Here is a 20,949-nt window from a genome sequence, read left to right on the forward strand (position 1 = left end):
ATTACCAATTACATTCCACCCCATTCCCATCCCTTCCACCCACTACCTACTATCTATTATAGATAGTAGATAGTATATCTATACAAATGATATACATCCAACAAAACATCTCCATCTAGCCTAGCCCAACCCAACCCATCAAACTAGTACCCATCCTAGTGCATGCAATTACCATCACACCCCTAAGTACTCCGTAGTCCGTACAGACCATGCTAGTAAACATACATCTACCCTCATCTCGATCCGATTCGATGAACCGGCTGGTTCCCGGTGCCTAGGTCCCACGCTGGACTATCTACCGACTACTGGTTGCCATCTATCTATCTAGCGGATCGGGATCCCCGGACGGATTATAATCGACTAGCTTGTTGTTAGTGCATGTGCAGTGGGTATATGTCAGCGTGACAGGGGGATAACTAGTTATTAGACATGTGTCATATTGAGATTTAGCTTGTCAGGTCACTACGTAGTAGGTGCCGATGAACTCCCGAGTTCAGCTAGCTACGGAGTAGACAGCTGGATAGTTCGTGTGAACTCTCCTACTCTATCAGGCAATTGCTCCTGTCCCGATGAGTGATTCGTGCGGTCGACCCACTGTAGCAGGTATAGCTAGCCACAGATAGAGTTAAGCATAAGTAAATAGTATATCCACAGGAGCTAGACAACACGGCAGGGTTATGATCCGCGGGAGATAAATAAAATGAAAAATAAGGTCCAGCCGGTTCAGCTGACACTGGACACGAGTCTAGTCGTTAACATACACACACACAAAGGTATACCTATTGTTGTATCCAATCATCTGCCCTAATCCACCTCTACAGAGCACCCAGCTCCTTCAGCTTGCCGATCAAGCCGTCAACATCCTCGACCTTGCCACCGCCCTGGCGAGCGGGGGGTTCTGGAACGGATAGTCAGTACATGCAACAGCGCCGGGGTGCACATGACAGGGCAAGGAATAAACTCACCAGTAACCTTCAGAGTCTTCAAGCGCTTCTTATCCTCAACACCAAAGTCTGCCAACGTCTTCTTCTCCAAAGGCTTCTTCTTAGCCTTCATAATGTTCGGCAGCGTAGCATAGCGGGGCTCATTCAACCGCAAATCCGTAGTGATAACCATGGGCAACTTAGCCCGCAGCGTCTCAACACCACCATCCACCTCGTGCGTCACCTCCACCGTACCATCCGCATCCTTGATATCGACCTTGCTGGCCTGCGTCGCCTGCGGCCACCCCAACAGACCCGCCAGCATCTGACCGGTCTGGCCCTGGTCGCCATCAATCGCCTGCTTACCCAGCAGCACCAGGTTAATGTTCTCAGACTTGACCACACCCTGCAGCATCTTGGCGATCGTCAAGGGCTCGGGACCACCATCGGGGCTGTCGCCGACGTCGACGTGGAATGCGCGGTCGGCACCCATGGCCATAGCGGTGCGGAGGGTATCGGCGCACTTGGCTCCGCCAGCGGAGAGGGCGAGGATGTTTTCGACCTTCATGGGGCTCTGGTTCTTGGTGCCGCGTTCGCGCAGGCGGATGGCTTCTTCGACGGACAGTTCATCAAACGGGTTCAGGGAGTGCTTGACACCGGCGGTTTCGACGCCGGTGTTGGCCTTGTTGACGCGGGGTTTGACCTAACATTATCAGTGATGTTCAGCATGATACATCGTGCCGTAGAATCGTAAAAATATGTTGAGTGTAGGTGTTGGTGTTGACGGAGCACAATTGCAGACTGCGCGTGCGGGCAACTTTCGCTCGGAGATGTGACTCTTCACCGAGAACGGAGCAGGAGAAGCACGAGGCGACAAAAACCAAAACTCACCGCATAGTCGATAACCCGCTTAACGGGAACAAGAATTCGCAAGCCGCTCATTGTGACAATAATATGTGGTAAAGGGACTTCGGAGGAAGTAAAGGGGCAATGGAGGGGAGGGACAGCAGCGTGAGGGGCGTCGACTCTTAAAGCGAGCAAGAAGCCGTTTCGAGGGAAGAGTAGAGAGACACCGATCCGTCGGAGCAGCTGCTTCTCCATCCGCGGCAGAAAACAGGTGACCTGGGCGGAGAGTCCCCCGAGGCGGGCCGAGATTCTAACCACGCTTGTTACTCTTCCGCCGCCAGCCGAGGTTAGCCTTTTCTATTATGGGACTTTGTACAACAAGTTGACAAGTTTAGCGGGGTAAATGGTATTCAAATGACCTCATAGGGTGGGTGTTGATTCTATTCGAATGGGTGGGTATATTGTGCTTGTTTTACTCTATCCGCATGGTGTCGGATCTGGCAGACATGCCATCGCTCTATCTATAGGTGTTGATGGTATAACCGCTTCACATGTGACAGTACCTCTTGAGGCGGATCACCAAGTTTCCTGCTTATACCGTCCCGTCTTCTCCATGCCAAGCAGATACTGCTCGGCCCCTTGTTCGTTGAATCGATCGGTTTCCACCTCTGCGCCGTGCTGGAATGCTTCCGTCAGCGCCTCCCTTACTGCCTTGGGCATTTGTCCAGAGGAGCCGCAGATATACACCGATCCTGCCATGTCATGCAGCAGCTTGAATAGTAGTGCATAGTTCTGGCGGATTACATCTTGCACGTAGACTTTTTGTTTTTGATCCCGGGAGAATGCCGTGAGCACGTTCAACTTGGTCAACTGACCGAGCTGCTGCCATTCGTCTTCGAAGAAGAAGTCTGCCTCTCGGTTGCGACCGCCGTAGAGGAGAAGCGTGGGTCCGATGCTAAGCTCAACCCCGGGATTTTCCTCCTGGTATGCCTTGATAATCGCTGCTTTTTCCCACAGCATAGAACGCAGCGGTGCCAGACCGGTGCCGGGACCGACTAGGACGGTTGGGCCAACGAGCTGGTTGACGGAGGAATTGAGTCCACCGCGCTGCAGTTGTACCTTGAGAGTGCTTCCGGGTCGAAGCGCAGATATATACCGTGTACATACACCCTGTCTGATCTTCTTGATGACAGTCTGGTACTTCACAATGGCAATCATCAGCTCAAACTTGGTGCCGCCTTCAGGACCCCTCTTCAGCTCGCCACCACTAGCGATGCTGAATTGTCTCCCCTTAAGGACTGGAAACACTGAGATAGCATGATGCCATGGTACCTTGACCGAGTCAAACTCATGCAAGACTTCCAGAATACTCCGTCTCGGACGAGTAGTGTAATCCCACAGCTCGTCAAGATACTCGGGACTAGTATACGTGAACTCCAGTAGACGCTCCTTGTGCATTTCATCGCTCGTGTAATGCGCAATCTCCGCAAAGAAGGATCGCCGCGGAATAGCCTGAATATCGAGGTAGTCTGTAAGCAGCGTCCTTAGCGTCAATTGGGGGTAGGAGTCGAGACCCCGAATAGGCGGCAAAGGGAGATCATCAGCAGGAATATGGCTATTAGGAACCAGGCTAATGAGCTGATCAGCCTGTTCTTCCCAACCCATCATCTGGATCAGAGCATTCACGTCGGTGGAGAAGTTCTTGGGGGTAATGCATAGCATATCCCCAGGGACGTAGGAAGTATGTTCCGGCACAGTGAGAGATACATGGCGCACATCCTGCCAATGCTTCTGCGGAGTCAATCGCTTATTCTCCCTAAGCGTTGCCATCAAAGTATCAGGCAGAGGCCGCAGATCATAATCCAATCGAGTCAACTTTGGATTATCATCAGGCGGAGGCAGGTTCTCATGTGTGCCGGGAACTGCATGTCCTTCCTGTGCTGTCGAAGCACCTCCCTCCTGAAGCTTCAGAATCCATTTCGGCGGCAACTGAATATCATCCGGTATCGGCTCCAGCCCCTCAGGCAGCGGATACGTCTCGAGCAAATGTGTACGAAGACCGGTCAACCACGGAATGAACGTCCCTTCGAGACTATAGAACACAGTTAGAAGACACCCACCAAACAGAAAGAAATAGCTAAACCTACCCCTCCGGATGTTGTTGATCCGCCTCCCCAGCATCATATATCTCATTGGCACCGAGCTGCAACAGCCTCTTATGCAGTTTGCGCGCTGCCCAATTGAACCTGTCAAGCCAGCCAGTCAGCCATCACCATGTCCTCTTCCAATCCATGTATGAGATAGAATAAAACCCACTTCGGATAAGAACTATCCCCCAACCCAAACGACGCAAACCGAACCCCATCCAAAAAGTCACCCGGAAGCCTCTTCAACAACAGCGACCTCCAAAACGACCTCGCATTCGCCGGGAAGTCTCCCTGCCCTGTTGTCGCGACAACGAATATAACGAGCGTATGCGATTTCAACACCTCCTATACACAGCATGATCTCGTCAGCATGCGTCAAAGTATCAATATAGCATACAATTGAAAGGTGGAAACTCACCGGCCTATACACATTCATCTCCCCCACATGGGTCCGGAAATGCAATCTCTCCGCCAACGCCCCCAGCTCCTCGGCGACTTCCTGCGAATTGCCCGTTTCAGAGCCATACAGGACGAGAGCTGAGCGCCGCGGTGGGAGTGATTGGCTGCCGTTCATTGTACCTAAGTACTACTGCGCCCTGTACTATCTCCCTGATAGCGTGGTGTGGTGATGGGGGGTTGGCTATCTGTCACTTTCGGCTTATCGCGGGTCTTCTTTTTTTCCCTTCCCCTCGTTTTGGCTTGAGGGGTTCTATCCGATCGTCCAGTTGGTGCGAGATAGCGGGATGACGTCATCCCGAGGATCGGAGAGGGTTGGCAGCATATATGGGAGGTAGATAGACGGGATGTTTAGGCATTGCTTGGTGCTGGGGATGGGATATGGTGTATGGATATAGTTATGAGGAGAGAAGTATTGGTCACTGTGATGCTGTACTGGTACAGATCAAATAGACATTCGTAATGTCAGATACTCCGGCAATGGAATGAATATACCCAATCAACCATAGGAATAAACCAAAGTAACCGCTAGATTGATAAGATCAACCGACAAAGAATAATAGTTTTGAACAAAGGGTATCTCAAGAATCCAGCTCGATCTAGTAAGTATCCTCCTCGCCGCCACCACCACCATCTCCGAACCCATCATCCCCATACTCGTCATCACCACCATCAAAGTACTGCTCAGCATTATAATCCCCACCCATCTCATCATCGTCATCCTCAAAGTCATCATCTTCAATCTCCTCCTCGCCTTCCTGCTCCTCCTCCGGATCGAGGATATCCCCGTCCCCGTCATCATCATCCTCAGCCCCCTCACCCTCCTCACCACCAGCCTTTGCCCGCTTCGCCGCATCCTCATCCTCCTCTTCATCATCGTCCTCAAATCCCCGCTTCACTCCAGCCCGCGCCACCTGCGGCACGTACCCATCCATCGCGGCATCGGGCTTGAACGTCGGCTGAATCGTCTGCCACAATTCGCGGGGGAAGAACTTCATCACTACAGACACGAACCCATTATTAGCACAATGTCCTTCTCCCAACTTCCTCATAAATCATCAGAAACAGAGTAATTAAACTCACCATACTGCCTCCCCTGTAACCTCGGCAACGCCCTCTTCTTCTTCTGATACTTGCCCGAATAACTGGGCATGCCATGGAAAGGATCGAAGTTCGCCCGCGCCGCACTATCCTTCTTCATCGTCGACCCCGCCCCCTCCAGAATCGAGTAATAGGGGCCATCGTGGAACCGTTCCCGGAGAGTGCGATAGAAATCCACCTGCAATTGTTCCTGCGAGGAGAGCGGTCTGGCGCGAGGGACAGTGTATTTCTGTTTGTACAATGACATGATTAGAGCCTCTCCCTCATTCCTTGATTGGTGAAAAGCAACAGCAGTAGTAGCAGCAGCAGGGTGAATGTAAACGACATCGGTAAACGCAACAAGTCACCCATGTGACAAAGCAACCAAACAAAGAAACAAATATATCACATCACATCAACCCAAAACATACAGGGAACAAAGGCGTCGGCGCCGTATCATTTTCTCCGCTGGGATCTGCCTCCCAAGTGAATTCGGCTCCGGGGAGCTTTCTGCCTTTCTTTGCGCCGAATCGGGACATGTCGGGCAATAAGATTATTCACTGCAAATAAACCCCTTTTTCTCAATCGGTTGGAGATGGCTCCGTTGGGGGCCCAGGTTGTTTAACGTCCAGGGAGGAAAAGGCCGAAGCGCTGGCGGGCGTTTCACTGCGCCATGATCCAATGGCTGAGAAAAAAGTTCCGGCCGAGCTTGGATGTGGCTCACCGCCTGCGGAGATCTGCGCGAATTGGGTAATTAGGGTACCGGGGCGGGAACCCTTGGGTGGCTGGATGGGCCAATCAGAGTGTAGTATCTATAAGGTGTACTGTAGTTAGTACTGTGTAGGAATATTACTGATGTACCAGGATTCATTGCTATTGCTGAATGGAAAATTATGAGATAGTACAGGTATCTAATGGCGTAATCGTAAATCGTGCAGTGAGCTGGGAATCGCAGCGCCGCCCTTATAGGCCAACGGTTGCAACCTGGTTTGCAGTCTGGGATACAGGCCCCCATGGCCCCTCGTTCACCCTTTGCCGGAGAGTACGCATGATATCCTCGAAACCTTCCATTTGACCACCGTTCTCCTTCAGGCAGTCATACAGTGCCACCAAGACCTCGTGCTTCGCCGTTGCCACTTTCCAGACCGCATGCTGGGAATCACCTGCTCCGCCGCCGACAAACTCGGCATATGACCGAGGAGGCTTGAACAGATATGGCAGGAGGATAGTCAGGGCTGGCGGCGTCAGAGCTGCCCAAGCACCCGATGACGGCAGAACTCCCTGTGTAGCCGGAGACAAACTCTCCAAATCTTGTTCGGTGGGAAGCTGGTATCGGGAAGTCCCAGGGACAGACGAGGTGACTTCGCCCGTTAAGATCTGCCAATTAGCAGTGATGAGGGATCTCATGAGCGATATTGACGCCAACGAAATATCCTTCATAGCGAGAATATCCGCCGTCGCAACTACATCCGTCCAAAAGTTAGTATGCTGATTGGTGTACATGAAGTACAATGCACGGGCGGCCGCAGCCTCTTTATGCCAATCTGTCGGCATCTGGCCAGATGCATTCAGCTCCATCGAGTCTGTAAGGTCCTGCTTCACTGGGCCGTGGAGGATCTTGGCCAGCACGTCCAAAGCCTCCTTGTTTGGAGGACTGGTCGGCAAGGCCAGAACAGGGTTCAGTCCTTGCTTGCTGGCTTCCACGAGCAAAACGCGGGGCAGACAGGAAAGTACGTTTAACTGCCCGCTAGGAACAGGCCCATGCGCCCACTGGGAGGTCGAAACCGCCACCGAGGCAGCAATGCGCGACAGTATCCGGTCCAGTAGATACTGCGGGTTTTGCAGGAAGTGGTTGGGATACAGCTCGGCATACTGCGCAACGTAAGTCATGATAGGACCGCACAGGTAAGCCAGGTCCACCGCGTCGAGCTTTGACTCATCCAAGTAATACTCCAACAAAGCAGAGTGTATGTTATGCGAAATGAGGAAATCCAGTGCTGGGGAGGAGAAGGTGGACGCCGACTGCACAATGGTCCGAGCGATGAGACCAGGAGCATCAATCTCCAGAAGATCATGGAAGAAATTAATCAAAGTCATATGCATGAGCACGTCATCCTTGTCGACCATATGGCAGGCAGCAAAATGCAGGAGGCCATTGCTCTGGTATTTCCTCTCAACTTCTGGCACTTGTGGTTTCGAGATAATGTCCCAATGCAGTCGACCCGCCTTCACAAGCAGACCCATCAACCGTCCCTGAGCTACAGTTTTGTCGCGCTTGGACAGACTTCCTGCTCCATTATCCGTGAGACTGCAGAGGGAAAATAGCAGCCCGTAGACATCCTTATCCGCGAAAATTCGCCTCCAAACGAGTCCTTGACCACCGGTGGCCTCATCGCCTTCATGTCCAGTATTCTCGAGCGGACTGGCCGAGTCGACCTCCAAGAGCTCCCAAATTGTGTCAAACGCCGCTTGTGCTACGGCCGTAGAAGATGTCGACAACCACAGCTCCACCAAAGATGCAACGAGTTCCGGATCGCCGGCAACGATGGCGGCATCACTGGCGGCGTGTCCTGCCTTGCGCAGCAACGACAAAGCCAACAAGTTGATAGGTTCCGAGGGCGCTTTGAAACCGGCAATGAAGTTGATCGGAGGATCGACAGAGTGAAGGTCAGCGAAGCTGAGATACGTCGTAGCCTTGACACCAAGAGCGGTAAGAGGAGTCGGGTCCTCCTGCAGGACGGGGAGCAGCTGCGATATCTGGATCATAAGGGTGGCGGGGACTCTGCGATCGACGTTCTCGGTAAGCTCGAGCTTCAACTTTTCAAGAAGAGACGTGTCCAGATGAGTGGAGGGCTCGCGCTGCACCTGCTCCAGGTGCTGTCGGACCTCATCGTAAGTAGATGGAACGGCCATATTGATTCCAAACAGATCCACGGTGATGCGATCCGTGGGGAAGTGAGAGATGAGAAAGGCAAGTCAGGAACGGCTTTCTTATCCTCAACGGCGGGGAAAGCTGGTTGCAAACGGGACAAACACCCATGACATCTCCGCCAGTCTCCCCGACGATAAGTTCCAGACCATCACAGCTTCCTCCTACCATTTCGACTCGGTATACCATCTCCTCCTTCAAGGATATACCGATCATCATGTCTGATCAGCCAGAATCCCTCCTATCGCCTAAGAACTCCGACTCCGGCCTCCATATCCATCTCCACCCTCTGATCCTCCTGACTATCTCAGACCACATCACCCGCCATGCCGCCCGCTCTCAGCAAGGACCTATAGTGGGAGCGCTTCTAGGCCAGCAGAACGGGCGCGAGATTACCCTGGAACACGTCTTTGAATGCATCGTAAACGAGAATGCAAATGGCGAACTCCAGATTCCCCAAGACTGGTTCGTGGAGAGAGTCAAGCAATGTAAGTCCCCTCCACCTTATCTCAACCATCTATATGTATCATGGACTCGCTGACCCCCTCCAAGTCAAAGATGTACACAAAGCCCCTGCGCTTGACCTCGTCGGCTGGTGGTCAACTGCTCCTCCGTCCGGCCCCAACACCGCGCACCTCCCAATCCATCGCCAGATCCTCCACAACCACAACGGGTCCGCCGTGTTCCTCGCATTCCACCCATCCCTGGTACACGACGCATCCTCCAACGGCGGCAAGCTTCCCGTGACAATCTACGAAAGCGTATACGAGGGCGAAAATGCAACAGAGAACAGCAAGACAATGCAGGTTGACGGAGAAGAACAATCCCTAACGATCCGATTCCGCGAATTGCCCTACTCCGTGGAAACGGGCGAAGCCGAGATGATAGGCATCGACACCGTAGCACGAACAGCCAGAAACGCCGCCGTAGACACACCAGCCACCTCCTCTCTCACAAAACAAGCAGCCGGCAAAGAACCCACCAAGGATCAGTCAGACGTGCTCTCCCCCGAAGAAGAAGAACGTAAGTCACCCACCATCACCAAAGCCAAAGCCAAAACCCATAACTAACCAACCCAACCCCACAGTAATCGCCAGCCTCACGACCCGCCTCAACGCCATCAAGACCCTCGAATCCCGCATCTCCCTCATCAAATCCTACGTCGCCAGCATATCCGCAGACACCCCCAACTCAACAGCCACCCTCTCCCACCCCATCCTCCGCAACATCAACGCCCTCCTCTCGCACCTCTCCCTCCTCACCCCTGACGAACAAAGCGCCTTCACAGCCGAAGCCATCGCCCAAAGCAACGACGTCCACCTCGTCTCTCTACTAGGACAACTCGGCCAGAGCATCAGCGCGATGCGCGAGCTCGGGAAACGAACCGCACTGATGAACAGCGTGAGACGGACGGCGATGTCCCGGAAAACGCAACAATTATCGTGGCAGAATCGATTCGCTGAGCCGTTCTCGACGGGGGATGGCGTGAGCCATGGGTAGGGAGATACTCGGTGGGATAGATTTAGGCGATGTAGCTGATAGTAGTAGTAGTAGTCTTAACGAAATGAATGCATGATCATACCCTGATTGGTTTCCATCAACAATGTTTTTGCTATGTAGGTTTGTTCCACTGTCGATATCATTGTAAACAAATACAGTTCCCGCAATGCAGCCACGGCCACAAATGTATAGATGTCTATAGTAGTATATCGAAAGTAAAGATAATATTGTACAACGAAAGTTTCTAATCTAATCTAAGTAATCTCTATCTCCGCACAAAGACAGCAAGATAGTATAAGTAGTATGAAGAAACGAAGATAAAAAGAAGAAGGGAAGGAAAGGAGGCCGAGTAATGTAATATACAACCAACCAAACCACCCCTCTCAAATCAAGAGAAAAAAGATCACCAGGTAAGTTAGTGAAATCCGGGTTCATCAAGAAAAAAAAAAACCTCAATCTTCATACCGTGATATCATATAGCTAGATAAAATCAAACAATCAAGAACAAGAAGACAGCCCAGAAATTCAGAGGGTATTATACGACAGATGCACGGAACAGACAGACAGATATAAAATAAGTCAACGCCAAGAGACAAAGATAAACACGGCTAGCTGCTTAGCTAGCCGTGGCGCTCTCAACTCTACCCAGTGGGGAGGGTGAGGAACGCGCAAGAATGTGAAGAACATGCATGAAGACTTAATGGGTCATCATACTCCGGGGGTACCGGAGTTTCTTTTGTTGCTCGTCGAAATCAAATCTCGTCGCTTTACCTTCGTTGTTGTTGTTGGTGGTCACTGTCGTAGTGCGGGGGAGGAGGTTGGTAGGATTCTGGGAGAGGGATGGGTGGCTGTTCTTGCAGCGTCGTGGTGGGGTGGTAGGGGTTGTTGAGGTCGGAAGGATGGTCTGGGTAGGGCGGATTGGGGTGGACGGGCTCGTGGTAGTGGTCTTGTTCCAGGTGGGAGTTCACGAGGTAGGGGTTGTATGCATCTTCCTCGTAGGGAGAGTACGGCCGGGCGGTATGCGTGGCTGTTGGCTCCAGAAGGGAGGTTGCGCTGAGTCGGTTATGGTTGTAGAAGCGGTTCGGGTCCGCTTCGTCCTCGAGCGGAGGCACGAGACCACCACCGGGGCTTGGCTGGGCGTGCGACAGGAGGACCTGTCCTTCTTCGCCAGGGGGACTGTAGCGTCCACCGGCCATCATTGTACCTGCGCCGCCGTATTCGGTGCCGTGGGAGTCAATACCGCTCTCGGTAGCGTTCATATTGAAGGCGTCATTTGCGGTTTGGTGGTAGCTGGGATCCATTGTGCGTCTCTTCCGGCCGACGAAGAGCCAGCGGAAACTGCGTCCAATCGCTCTGATGAGGTCCATCGGGTTCAAGGCATCAAGCACACCTTTCACGCCGAAGGGACCGCCTTCATAGCTGGCTTTGCCGTTGCCATAGAAGTCGGTGATCTCGGATGGCTGGTTCTTGAGTGAGTACGGTTTCCAGGAGAATGCCCACAGGTGGAGGACGGCAAAGAACGCCATCTCAATGTTGATGAGTAGGTTCGGCAATCCGACCTTGAGATCGGGGCTTTGTATTTTAGAGGTGGTTTTGATGGCTCCGGCCGAGGTGAGAAAGGAGATCAAAGTCTGGAATGGGTTAGACGACCGGAAGTAGAGATGGGGCCAAGATGCTGCACTTACCGATTGCCAGAAGGACAGGAAAATGACCAATTTGATCGACAAAATCTTCAGGAATGGCTGATACTGGCCGATGTCATCCTTGATCTGAATGTAGAACTGGATCAAGCAGTACATGGCGATGGAGACTGCAATACACTCAATGAGGAGCACCTATCGCATGTTAGCAGAATTCAATAGGAAAGACACACAGCACGTACCCAAATATGCGAGAACGCAGGGTTGAGAGATTCCTCGCAGTAGAGGTTGAACTTTTGCGTGACGACTGCGACGATAGTCATCAGGACTCGGAGGAGGCAGTATTGAAAAACGCCCACCCAGATAACCTAGCGCCGCGTTAGCATAACTGCAATCGCGCACAACCTGACCTGTCGCACTCACGTTGAACCATGTCAAACCACTGCGCGGTACCCTCCAGATGCCCTTCTGTCCACCCGTACACTTCTGAAGCCACGGGATCGGCCAGACCCACTGTTTGGGTTCGACTCCACGGAAGTATTCTTTCTGGCTATGCAAGTCGGGCGCGATGTAAGCGCACATAAGAGAGAAGAAGGCCGAAATCGCAAACGCTTCGTAACAGTTGCCGATCAAATCGTAGTAGACATCGTTCTTGTAGAAGTAGGTACCGAGCCATGCGACGACGGAGTAAACGGGGACCATGAGCAGAATTCGAATGATGCTAGTGAAAAGAGGGGGACGTTAGCCATAAGCAAAAACTAAGTGCTGTGCCAGTATCTGACTAGAGAATGAGGGGGATCATACTGTCGCTGTTCTATCTTTTTGCTGTAGTGTGTAGCGTGCATTGCAATCAGGTAGAAAGAAACAACTATAGCCATGAGACCGAAAGCCCCGCCCACGATCAGGCAGAGTTGATGGAAGGTGATTCCGCCATCCCAGAGGTCAACCTCCGTGACTGTCAAAAACCGCGTCAGCCCATTTCAATTCGATAACCATCCAAGTCGCATTCAACAAAGCGCAGAGGGGGGAATGCCTACTGGTTTCGTCTTCCACGGTCGAATTGCACACTGGCCAGCCCATTCTTGCAGGAAAGGAGAGGAGACTGCAAGGATGAACAGCCTTTGAGGGGGTGCAAGGAAAGGAAGGAAAAGAGACGGGTTGCGAAAGCGAGAAGAGGGAGAAGAAAGAGGATCGTCGTGATGGACGCCAGCCCGTCGCTTTTCTTAAGATATCTTATCCGCACAGCCGGGCTTGGCCCCCCATGAACCCCTGGGAGCCACCCAAGTTTAAGCTTTTGTCACGTTGTTGTGCCTCGTTTACTCGGGAGGCCGGTTGGGTCACTGGCGAAAGTTGATCCTGAGTAGTTCAATACGGACCGATTGCCCTGGCGATGCTTCGGGATGCGCTGGCAGGAAGAACAACCAAGGCGGGATTTGCAAGCGACCGGCGGATTGAGAGAGTTGGAATGACGGAGACTATTTAGTGCAGTTGGGCTAATGAAGTGGAGCACTTCGGGAGGTACGTCGTCGTTGCACGTCAGGCTTGGAAAGTCGGAATTAGGAACAAACAATCATATAAGGTGTAACTGTGGAAGGACCGGTTGGGTTTCTTGGTCCTTTGTTATCCAAAACAATAGATCGTGGAGTCAAACCCGAGTAAAAAGTCTTGGTAGGAGAGAGGAGCATGAACATGAGACCGAACCGGCAAGGCAGCCACATTTATTTATTCTCAAGTCAGATGCAGTTCTTACGATGGATTCTTCTTACTAGTACGGAGCACTGTTCCTGTGCCAATCAATCACCTTCGCTGCATCTGCCGCGCAGTGCAATGGCGGAGGGTCGCTGCGCCACCGCAATTTTAAAAGCAAGTGAGTACTAGTACTTACTTATTATTATTGAGCCATTCTGACTGCATGATTCTGATGTTTGTTCCAAGTTATCCACCTCAAACACATCCACGCCAACAGAGACTCCCGAGTAAAAATAAAGTAAAAATAAAAATAAATCCTGATGGTATTCGTTGATTCGTCTCCCGGAGACACTTACCCAACCTAGTAGTATACACCTCGCCATCTTGGCTCAAATAAATTCACTTCTTGTCCGTAGATCATATTTTTCTTGTCCCCCGCGCCAACTTGGCATTCGCCTACTGTACACGAAATTGCAATTACACAAAGCACCTAATCCCAAACCATGGCAGCTCCATAGTATATCATCAGGGGTATATCTGTTCATTTCAATACCGACTACGTCGGTCATCTCTCCACGAATCTCCGAACCCTCCGCGTCCACGACCACCGCGGCCCCGGCCTCGTCGGTTGCGCCCACCACCAAAGTCGGGTCCATTATCGACGAAGAAATCTTCATCCTCGAAGGTGAAGCGACGGCGCTCATCTCCTCCGCGTCGGGGGAACTCGCCCTTTCGTAGCAGGTCGTCGAACCGATCCAAACGCCGGTCGGCCACTTCCCGAGGGACTGGGAGGTAGTAGAGCTTGGGCTTAGTAGTAGTAGACATGAAGAGTTCGTCCAGCGGCTTGAATCCTTGACCAGGTCGTGAACTCGAATCGGCCGTGACTGGGCCACTGGGACGTCGAGGAGCGCCCATCTCAGCCCGTGGCCCGGTAGGCGGAGGACGAGAAAAGCCTGAGGCGTCAGGCGCACGCGTATGTTGAGATGAAGCGCTTCTGGGATCAACCTCTTCGAGAACAGCTTCTACGCCATCGTCGGTTGGCTCATAGCGAACTTCCCAGCGCGCGGGAGGGCCACCGCGTTGTCGCGAACCTTCTTCCTTCTCAATCCACAGTGACAACTTGTCTTCCGGAATAAAGTCCACGAATAGAGTCTTGCGGTTGCGTTCGTTGGGCCATACCGTACCGTGGAGGGCGGTGCGGACTCGCGACGCTGCCGAGACCGACGTAAAACTAGCAAAGCAATGTGTCTTGATGGGGTCCAGGTAAAAGTCTACGACCACATCCGGATTGGGTGAGGCATCCGGAGGGGACGCGAGACTGACCAGGTGGTTCTTGAGCGCGACCGGCTGGAGAGGACGCATCAATCCGCCGACATAGAGAGCTGCTGTAGCAGCATGCACGGCAGGCTCGACGTCGGCATCTTCCATCACCGCATCCGCCGGTGGAGGGGAGACGGGGCGAGTCTGCTCCGTCTCCTTGGCAGCAAAAAGCCCCTTGAAGCGAACGTCATGTTTCAGGGGCGCGCCTTTCTTGGATGTTTCATCTTGCACAGGCGGGGCCTCCTCCGGCGCGGTCTCGCGCCCCGCGCGTTCTTCAGGGGTTTCTTGCGGACCGGGAGCTCCGTCCTCCCGTGCCTCACGTTCTTTGTCCACGGAAACCTGGTCTTCCGGCAATACGACTCGGGGTGTCTCGTCTAGGGCTTTGGCCTTTTTACTTGCGAGCGCTTCCGGTGTTGGCACAGGACTCTGACTGCGACGTTTCCTCTTGCGCCGGTCCTCCAACACTTCTTCTGTAGGCAGGGGTGTTGACAGGCCGGTGTTCATTTCCGAGGGGACTGCAGCGGGCGGCGCAGCGGTCTCACCAGATCCAGCTGGTTCAGCAGGTTTTGGCTCCATGTCCTCAGACTGTTCCGGTGCTGCTTCTCCAGGAGCCTGCTCTACCGGTGCTGCAGCGGTGTCATTCTCGGTCTGGTCTTGCGGGGCGGAAGTATCGGCGGGTTGGTCGACAGTAGTGGTATCGACGGGTTGAGCTGGTTCCTCAGGTTCTGGTGATACCTGGGCAGGTTGTTCTGGCTGTTCTTGTTGCTGTTCTTGCTCAGCGGGTCTTCCGGCGGGAGCTTCGTCAGTCACCGGCTCAGGCTTCGACTCAGGAACCGCGTCACCCTGTTCCTCTGGTTGTGCTTGTGGTTGTTCCTGCTCCTGTGCTGCCTCCTCAATCTGTTTATCTTTCACTTCGGTCTCAGTAGCTTCGGGTTGAGCTGGCGCATCCACGGCTGGCTCTGGCTCTGGTTCTGGCTGCTTCGCGTCGACGGGCTGCGCTTCCTGCGGCGCAACAACCTCTTCGGCGGCCGGCTCTCCATTCGTGACAGCATCCTTTTCATCGCGGGCGTCTTCCTCCACCAATCGGTCAATAATCTGTTGTTTCACGCGGAGACCGGTCTGCGCGATGCCGCGCCGCTTCAGCTCGGCTTTAAGATCGGTCACCTTCCATTTCGAATAGTCGGTCATTGTAGCGGAAAGCGCACAGCGTGGTAGACTCGAGCATGTAGAGTGTATCGGCGATGAGAAATTTCGTTCGGGTAAGTTCAAACGGGCGTGGTCATGGCTGGGAGGTGTAAAAATGCGATGCGATGCCCCTGCGGTGGTCGGGCATGAGAAGTGAGTCTTTGAGCTGCGACCGATCGAGATGATGTCGCGCGCTAGGCTGGATGAGGGCGGTGGTCACTGGGTTTGTAGCTATTTCCGGTATGGTGACTTGCCTAATCCGGTCTGGCTGAGTAAGGTTCCACTTGGAGAAAAATACCCGATTGGGAGCTCCAGCTGAAGATGCTTCTTTGTATTCAGCAGAGCTACGAGTGACACATTGTCCTTTAAGTATTTGCCAGGTGTTATTGATGTATCAAGTCTACTATGTTTGTTTGCGGCCCAATTTGTCTTCTTCGTCGGGATCTCCCACGTAATACTAGCTACTACCAGTGGTAAGTTACATTGTTGCAATAAGCAGTATCGGAACCTTGAATATATTTACCTTATACCTCGAACATGATACTAGTATAAGATGGAACTTCGATGGGAGAGTTCCGTAAAGCTCAAGCTCAGGCCAGATTTTGTTATCAGATTATCAACAGCCTCCGCATTCGTTAATCCAGCATATTAACAGCCAAGAGATATATAAGCGGAGTGCACGCCCGAGATGACGCTTCATGATAATGATGTTTCATCCGGAGCGACCTGATAAAACGTAGGTGGCTGATACAAGGCGAGCCTAACAATAAGCATTGGACGGACATTTACAGGGGAGAGTTTCTGAGTGGCCAGCCTGGTGTATTGGACATGGTTCTCAGCCCGCTCTTCCCTAGGTAAACAATTCCGGCAATTCTTCACGAAGTTCTCCCGATTATATCCCGTCTTCTAGAAGACTATCACCCACATAGAACCACATACTATTGACATAGAGCCCACCCTCTTTGGACTACACATCTCCGACAACGGCCGATAGTCCCCCAAACTAATGGACCCCAAGCCGAACTCCGAAGATAAAGCAGATAAGATCGGGGGCTAGGCCGTTATCCACCTACTATCGACCCCATCTACTACGTTGGGGCGGGATAAACGGCTAAAACGTTGGGCGATCGACTCATGTATATATTGCGGTGAGAGCCGACTGAACAGGGTCGTAGTAAACATCTCTCTGACTTACACTTAATCTTCAAATACCACTCACTGTAGACATACTATCACCATGGGCTCCACCACAACAAATACCATGCTCCCCCCGAACAACCCCATCACTCCCTTCTGGCGCACCCAACTCGACCCGCTCGATGACATCCGGAGCACCCCCGACCTGCCCCCGCAAAGCGACATCGCCATCATTGGCGGCGGCTACTCGGGCGTCACGCTAGCTTACTATCTCCTCAAACAGCTCGCTGAGCAGGGCGACAAGACTACTACTATTACGCTGCTCGAAGCGAGGCAGATTTGCTCGGGCGCGACGGGTCGAAATGGTATGCCCTTATCCATGAGTATGAGATAAACGATGTTAACCTTGAAAGTGAAGGCGGCCATCTCCGCCCCGACATTTACGGTCACATTCCCACCTACATTGAGCGCTCCGGACTAGAAGCGGGTCTGGAGATCGCGGAATTCGAATACGCGCATATCCAGGCACTGAAAGATCTCCTCCGCGAGGAGAACATCGATTGCGATTTGAACATTACCCGGAACATGAATGTGTATTTGGATGAAGAGTCGGCGGAGAAAGCCAAGCTCGCGTATGAGATGTTGCAGGCTAGGGGGGTCAAGTTGGCTGAGGATTTGCATTATACGGGGAAGAGGGATGCAGAGGTGGTGAGTATCTATCATCTTTCATCTACCACTTACTTTTCGATGAAATGGGAGAAATATTGACAAAACAACAGATATCAGGCGCCCACAACGCCAAAGCCTGCATCTCCTACACATCAGGCACACTCTGGCCTTACAAATTCATTCTCGGCCTACTAAGCAAAATCATCAAATCCCCGCAATTAAACGTCCAAACCCACACCCCAGTGACATGCATCACTACAGAAGACAACATCCACACAATCTCCACCCCCCGCGGCTCTCTCCGCGCCGGAAAGATCGTCTACGCGACGAACGCCTACACCGCCGGCTTACTCCCCGAATATTCGGCAAACATCATCCCCTGCAAGGGAATATGCTGCCATATCACGGTCCCAGAAGGAGAGGGCAAGAAACCCGCACCGTTCCTCCCTTACTCGTATGCAATCGGGTATGGATCTGACGTTGTCGGCGGGGGCAGTTATCTGATTTCCAGACCGGATGGAAGTATTATTGTGGGTGGAGCGCAAGCAACCTTTAAGAATAAGCGGGAGGAATGGTATGGTATTGTGGATGATACGACGCTGATTGAGTCTGCGAAGAATTACTATGATGGGTACATGCAGCGGACGTTTAGGGGGTGGGAGGATAGTGGGGCGTATGTGAAGGAGATTTGGACAGGTGGTGAGTATCCCATCCTTTGGTTCTTTTGTATCTGCTTTTTAGTTTTGAGAGAATGACTTGTGCTGACTCTGGTAACAGTTATGGGCTACTCGGCCGACTCGCATCCGCATATCGGTGAAGTTCCCAATAAACCCGGCCAGTATGTCTGTGCTGGGTTTAATGGCCATGGAATGCCGGTCATTCTGCTGTCCGCCAAGGGACTGGCGGAGATGATTCAGAAGGGGAAGAAGTTCGAGGAGACGGGAATGCCACGGTTGTTTAAGACGAGTGTGGAGAGGATGGAGAAGGCGAGGAATGGGCCGGAGGGGGGAGATATTTTTGCATAGGATGCTGATATACAGTTGATGTTTACGTTGGCGTATCATTGAGGGGATGTCGACATGGCTGATATATACTAACCATCCCATAATATCCGAGAGAAGCATACACATGAACCAACCCACCCATCACAAAATATACATTAATGCACCATCGAATTCAAAAACTCCGACAACCAATCATGATCATACCCAACCCCCAAACCCCCCATCTCCTGCACCTGTCCATGTCCATGTCCCTGACCCAGCCCATTAGCACTACTACCATCCTGCACCCCCTGCCCCTGCCCCTCCACCCCACCCCCATCATCCCGACCCCCAAAAACACCCCCCCACTTCAATCTAACCGACTCATACTTCCCAATCGAATAAAAAAACACATCTTCATCCTCATCCTCGCCCTGCGCCTCGAGTCTCGCCAACGCAGCCGCCTGGCCCAAATTCCCAATCAACCGATCCATCACTTCCATCAAATCAACCGTTTGCCTGACTACCCCTCGGTCCCAGGCCGTGTCATCATCCAGCGTAGAGAGCCGATACAGGGCTGCTAAATGCCGCACGAGCTGCGCGAAGATCGGGAAGGGAAAGCCTGCGTATTCGGCTGGTGGGATCGCCAGGAAGGTGGTGAGCCAGGTGGATGTGGCGGAGAGGCATGCGTGGAGGGATTCGAGGTGGTGGAGCTGGTTGGTAGTGGTACTAAGGCTAGGGGGTTGTTTTAGGAGGGCGGACTCGTGGATGGCGAGGTGTGTGTTGGAGTGGTGGAGGTGGAGGATTCGGGAGCGTTGGGAATTGGGGGTGAGTTTACTTTGGGTTTGGTGGAGGTGGGTGGTGATGGTGCGGGTGTAGATTGAGAGGGGTGGGATGAAGGATGGGAGGTTGGTGTGGCAGGGGACTGTGGTTCTGGTTGTTGTGGTGGTGTTGATTCTCTCGTTGGTGAGTTGAAAGCGCGCTTGTTGGGCGAGGATCTCGTCGTTCAGGCATTCTGGGTGTGCGAGGAGATGGTGTAGACATTCGTCCATGTGGGGGGTCCAGCGGAGGGGGTCGCTTTTCTCGAGGAAGAGGGAAATGCTGGGAGCGAGTTAGCAGTGGGTTTATTATACTAAGTAGTAGTTGGGATAGGAGTGGATGGTGTACCTGGAGGTTAAGAGGAAACAGCCTAGCACGGCGCGTCTCTCGTCCATTGTTCGGGCTGGTGGTGTGGAGGGATCCTCGTCTGGGTGCGTTTGGAGTATACTCAGTAGTGATGGTTTGTCTCCGCCGGGGGCTTGGTTGAGCATGAGGTCGAAGACTACGGCTGTGGCGAATTGGCTGTAGATGGTCATGTTGAGTTTCTTGAATATTTGTTGATTGGACCTGTGGCTGTTAGTACCATAGGGGCATCAAGGAGAAGGGTGATCGTACCAGGCTATATATACCAGGAGACCTAAGAGAAAGTCGAGATCGCGACCGTAGCAGTCATGAACCATGCGCTGAGCTACAGTATCTCGGATTCTATCGCATAGTGTACGTCGCTGACTCGGGCTCTTCGACGTGACTGCCATGATGCATAGCCAGAGGAACGGCCGGTCACTACGGAGATGCTGTGCTGTTGTTCCTGGTGGGAAGTATACGAATGGCAGATATGGCAACTTCTGAGTGACAAACATGCTCAGATACTCTTCAGCCTGAGACCGGGTCGGCTCTGCTGTACTCGCATTTGGCATCTGTCCTCCACTATTCGACTCATATCGGGAGGAGGTAGCTCCAACTTGGGCAAAGTGATTAAGGAACCCGCAGTCGATGGATTTCTCCGCCGTTGAGACAGTCCGAGTAACCTTGGTCTGGGACCGTGGCGGTGGTGGATGATGATGGCCTTCATCCGGCTCTCGTCGCAGCTCCTCAATCAGCTCAGCATAATCCCCCGCATTGCTAGAAGACTGCGCGCGAAGCAGCGTCACCAAATCATCGAGCTTCTTCTCCAACCGTCCCGTCTTGGACAGCGAGGACTTGCGTGCATTCTGCCGTCGATGGAAAGCCGATGGCCGACATTCTTTATTCAGGCGCTGACACCTGCCAGTACCGTCAGACTCGAACTATCTCAGTGCACTGTAAGACAGACCTTTGGCATCGCCCGCCCCCTTTGGGTAGGATGCATTTGCATTTAGACTGCGAGCAATTCATGCAGGCGCGGCCGTACGGGGCCGGGGCGAGATCATACTGGGTGGGGGACTGATCCATGGCGACAAGCGGACTTAATCACAAACCATGACACACGAGATGCAAAGAGGGTCGGGATTCCGTCAGATTTGGGCGGCAATGCCGTAGGATTTTAAGAGTCGCAAACCCCGTCGGGGTGTAAGCACCGAAGGATTTGCCTTCGGATATTACGGCGTTATCACCGTGCCCTAACCCGAGACGCCGTTGGAGTTCTTG

The 20,949-nt window shown here is 52.7% G+C and overlaps 8 protein-coding genes across 8 annotated transcripts; 2 read left to right on the top strand and 6 right to left on the bottom strand.

Annotated features, from left to right (window-relative positions):
* Positions 1 to 815: 815 nt before the first annotated feature.
* tah18 (NAPDH-dependent diflavin reductase) lies at positions 816 to 4,490 on the bottom strand (the record flags this gene model as incomplete). The annotated part of the gene is made up of 10 exons (XM_025687825.1): positions 816 to 898; positions 966 to 1,626; positions 1,815 to 1,891; positions 1,950 to 2,045; positions 2,333 to 2,334; positions 2,368 to 3,779; positions 3,850 to 3,853; positions 3,917 to 4,015; positions 4,086 to 4,261; positions 4,335 to 4,490. 10 exons carry the CDS (start codon positions 4,488 to 4,490, stop codon positions 816 to 818), a joined length of 2,766 nt encoding a protein of 921 aa, XP_025534537.1.
* A 481-nt stretch (positions 4,491 to 4,971) lies between these two features.
* On the bottom strand, positions 4,972 to 5,991 carry BO79DRAFT_182577 (DNA-directed RNA polymerase III subunit C31; the record flags this gene model as incomplete). Its single annotated transcript, XM_025680231.1, has 3 exons — positions 4,972 to 5,372; positions 5,456 to 5,702; positions 5,884 to 5,991. 3 exons carry the CDS (start codon positions 5,989 to 5,991, stop codon positions 4,972 to 4,974), a joined length of 756 nt encoding a protein of 251 aa, XP_025534538.1.
* Positions 5,992 to 6,356: 365 nt separating this feature from the next.
* Positions 6,357 to 8,398, bottom strand: BO79DRAFT_211778 (uncharacterized protein). The gene has a single exon (XM_025683078.1). The coding sequence runs from the start codon at positions 8,363 to 8,365 to the stop codon at positions 6,416 to 6,418; it is 1,950 nt and encodes a 649-aa protein (XP_025534539.1). The 5' UTR covers positions 8,366 to 8,398; the 3' UTR covers positions 6,357 to 6,415.
* Positions 8,399 to 8,573: 175 nt separating this feature from the next.
* On the top strand, positions 8,574 to 9,951 carry BO79DRAFT_182582 (COP9 signalosome complex subunit 6). The gene is made up of 3 exons (XM_025680232.1): positions 8,574 to 8,869; positions 8,934 to 9,404; positions 9,469 to 9,951. The coding sequence occupies exons 1-3, from the start codon at positions 8,599 to 8,601 to the stop codon at positions 9,879 to 9,881; spliced, it is 1,155 nt and encodes a 384-aa protein (XP_025534540.1). The 5' UTR covers positions 8,574 to 8,598; the 3' UTR covers positions 9,882 to 9,951.
* A 697-nt stretch (positions 9,952 to 10,648) lies between these two features.
* On the bottom strand, positions 10,649 to 12,223 carry BO79DRAFT_160219 (DUF300 domain protein; the record flags this gene model as incomplete). The annotated part of the gene is made up of 4 exons (XM_025678980.1): positions 10,649 to 11,512; positions 11,567 to 11,716; positions 11,764 to 11,889; positions 11,945 to 12,223. 4 exons carry the CDS (start codon positions 12,221 to 12,223, stop codon positions 10,649 to 10,651), a joined length of 1,419 nt encoding a protein of 472 aa, XP_025534541.1.
* Positions 12,224 to 13,756: 1,533 nt separating this feature from the next.
* Positions 13,757 to 15,718, bottom strand: BO79DRAFT_204315 (SAP domain protein; the record flags this gene model as incomplete). The annotated part of the gene is made up of 1 exon (XM_025681777.1): positions 13,757 to 15,718. The coding sequence occupies one exon, from the start codon at positions 15,716 to 15,718 to the stop codon at positions 13,757 to 13,759; it is 1,962 nt and encodes a 653-aa protein (XP_025534542.1).
* Positions 15,719 to 16,952: 1,234 nt separating this feature from the next.
* BO79DRAFT_204319 (NAD(P)/FAD-dependent oxidoreductase) lies at positions 16,953 to 18,643 on the top strand (the record flags this gene model as incomplete). Its single annotated transcript, XM_025681778.1, has 4 exons — positions 16,953 to 17,217; positions 17,271 to 17,560; positions 17,632 to 18,220; positions 18,299 to 18,643. The coding sequence occupies 4 exons, from the start codon at positions 16,953 to 16,955 to the stop codon at positions 18,544 to 18,546; spliced, it is 1,392 nt and encodes a 463-aa protein (XP_025534543.1). The 3' UTR covers positions 18,547 to 18,643.
* Positions 18,644 to 18,680: 37 nt separating this feature from the next.
* Positions 18,681 to 20,754, bottom strand: BO79DRAFT_204322 (Zn(II)2Cys6 transcription factor domain-containing protein; the record flags this gene model as incomplete). Its single annotated transcript, XM_025681779.1, has 4 exons — positions 18,681 to 19,605; positions 19,672 to 19,890; positions 19,939 to 20,586; positions 20,636 to 20,754. The coding sequence occupies 4 exons, from the start codon at positions 20,752 to 20,754 to the stop codon at positions 18,681 to 18,683; spliced, it is 1,911 nt and encodes a 636-aa protein (XP_025534544.1).
* Positions 20,755 to 20,949: the final 195 nt, after the last annotated feature.

This window comes from Aspergillus costaricaensis (assembly GCF_003184835.1).
Source record: "Aspergillus costaricaensis CBS 115574 unplaced genomic scaffold BO79scaffold_51, whole genome shotgun sequence".
Taxonomy (NCBI): Eukaryota; Fungi; Ascomycota; class Eurotiomycetes; order Eurotiales; family Aspergillaceae; genus Aspergillus; species Aspergillus costaricensis.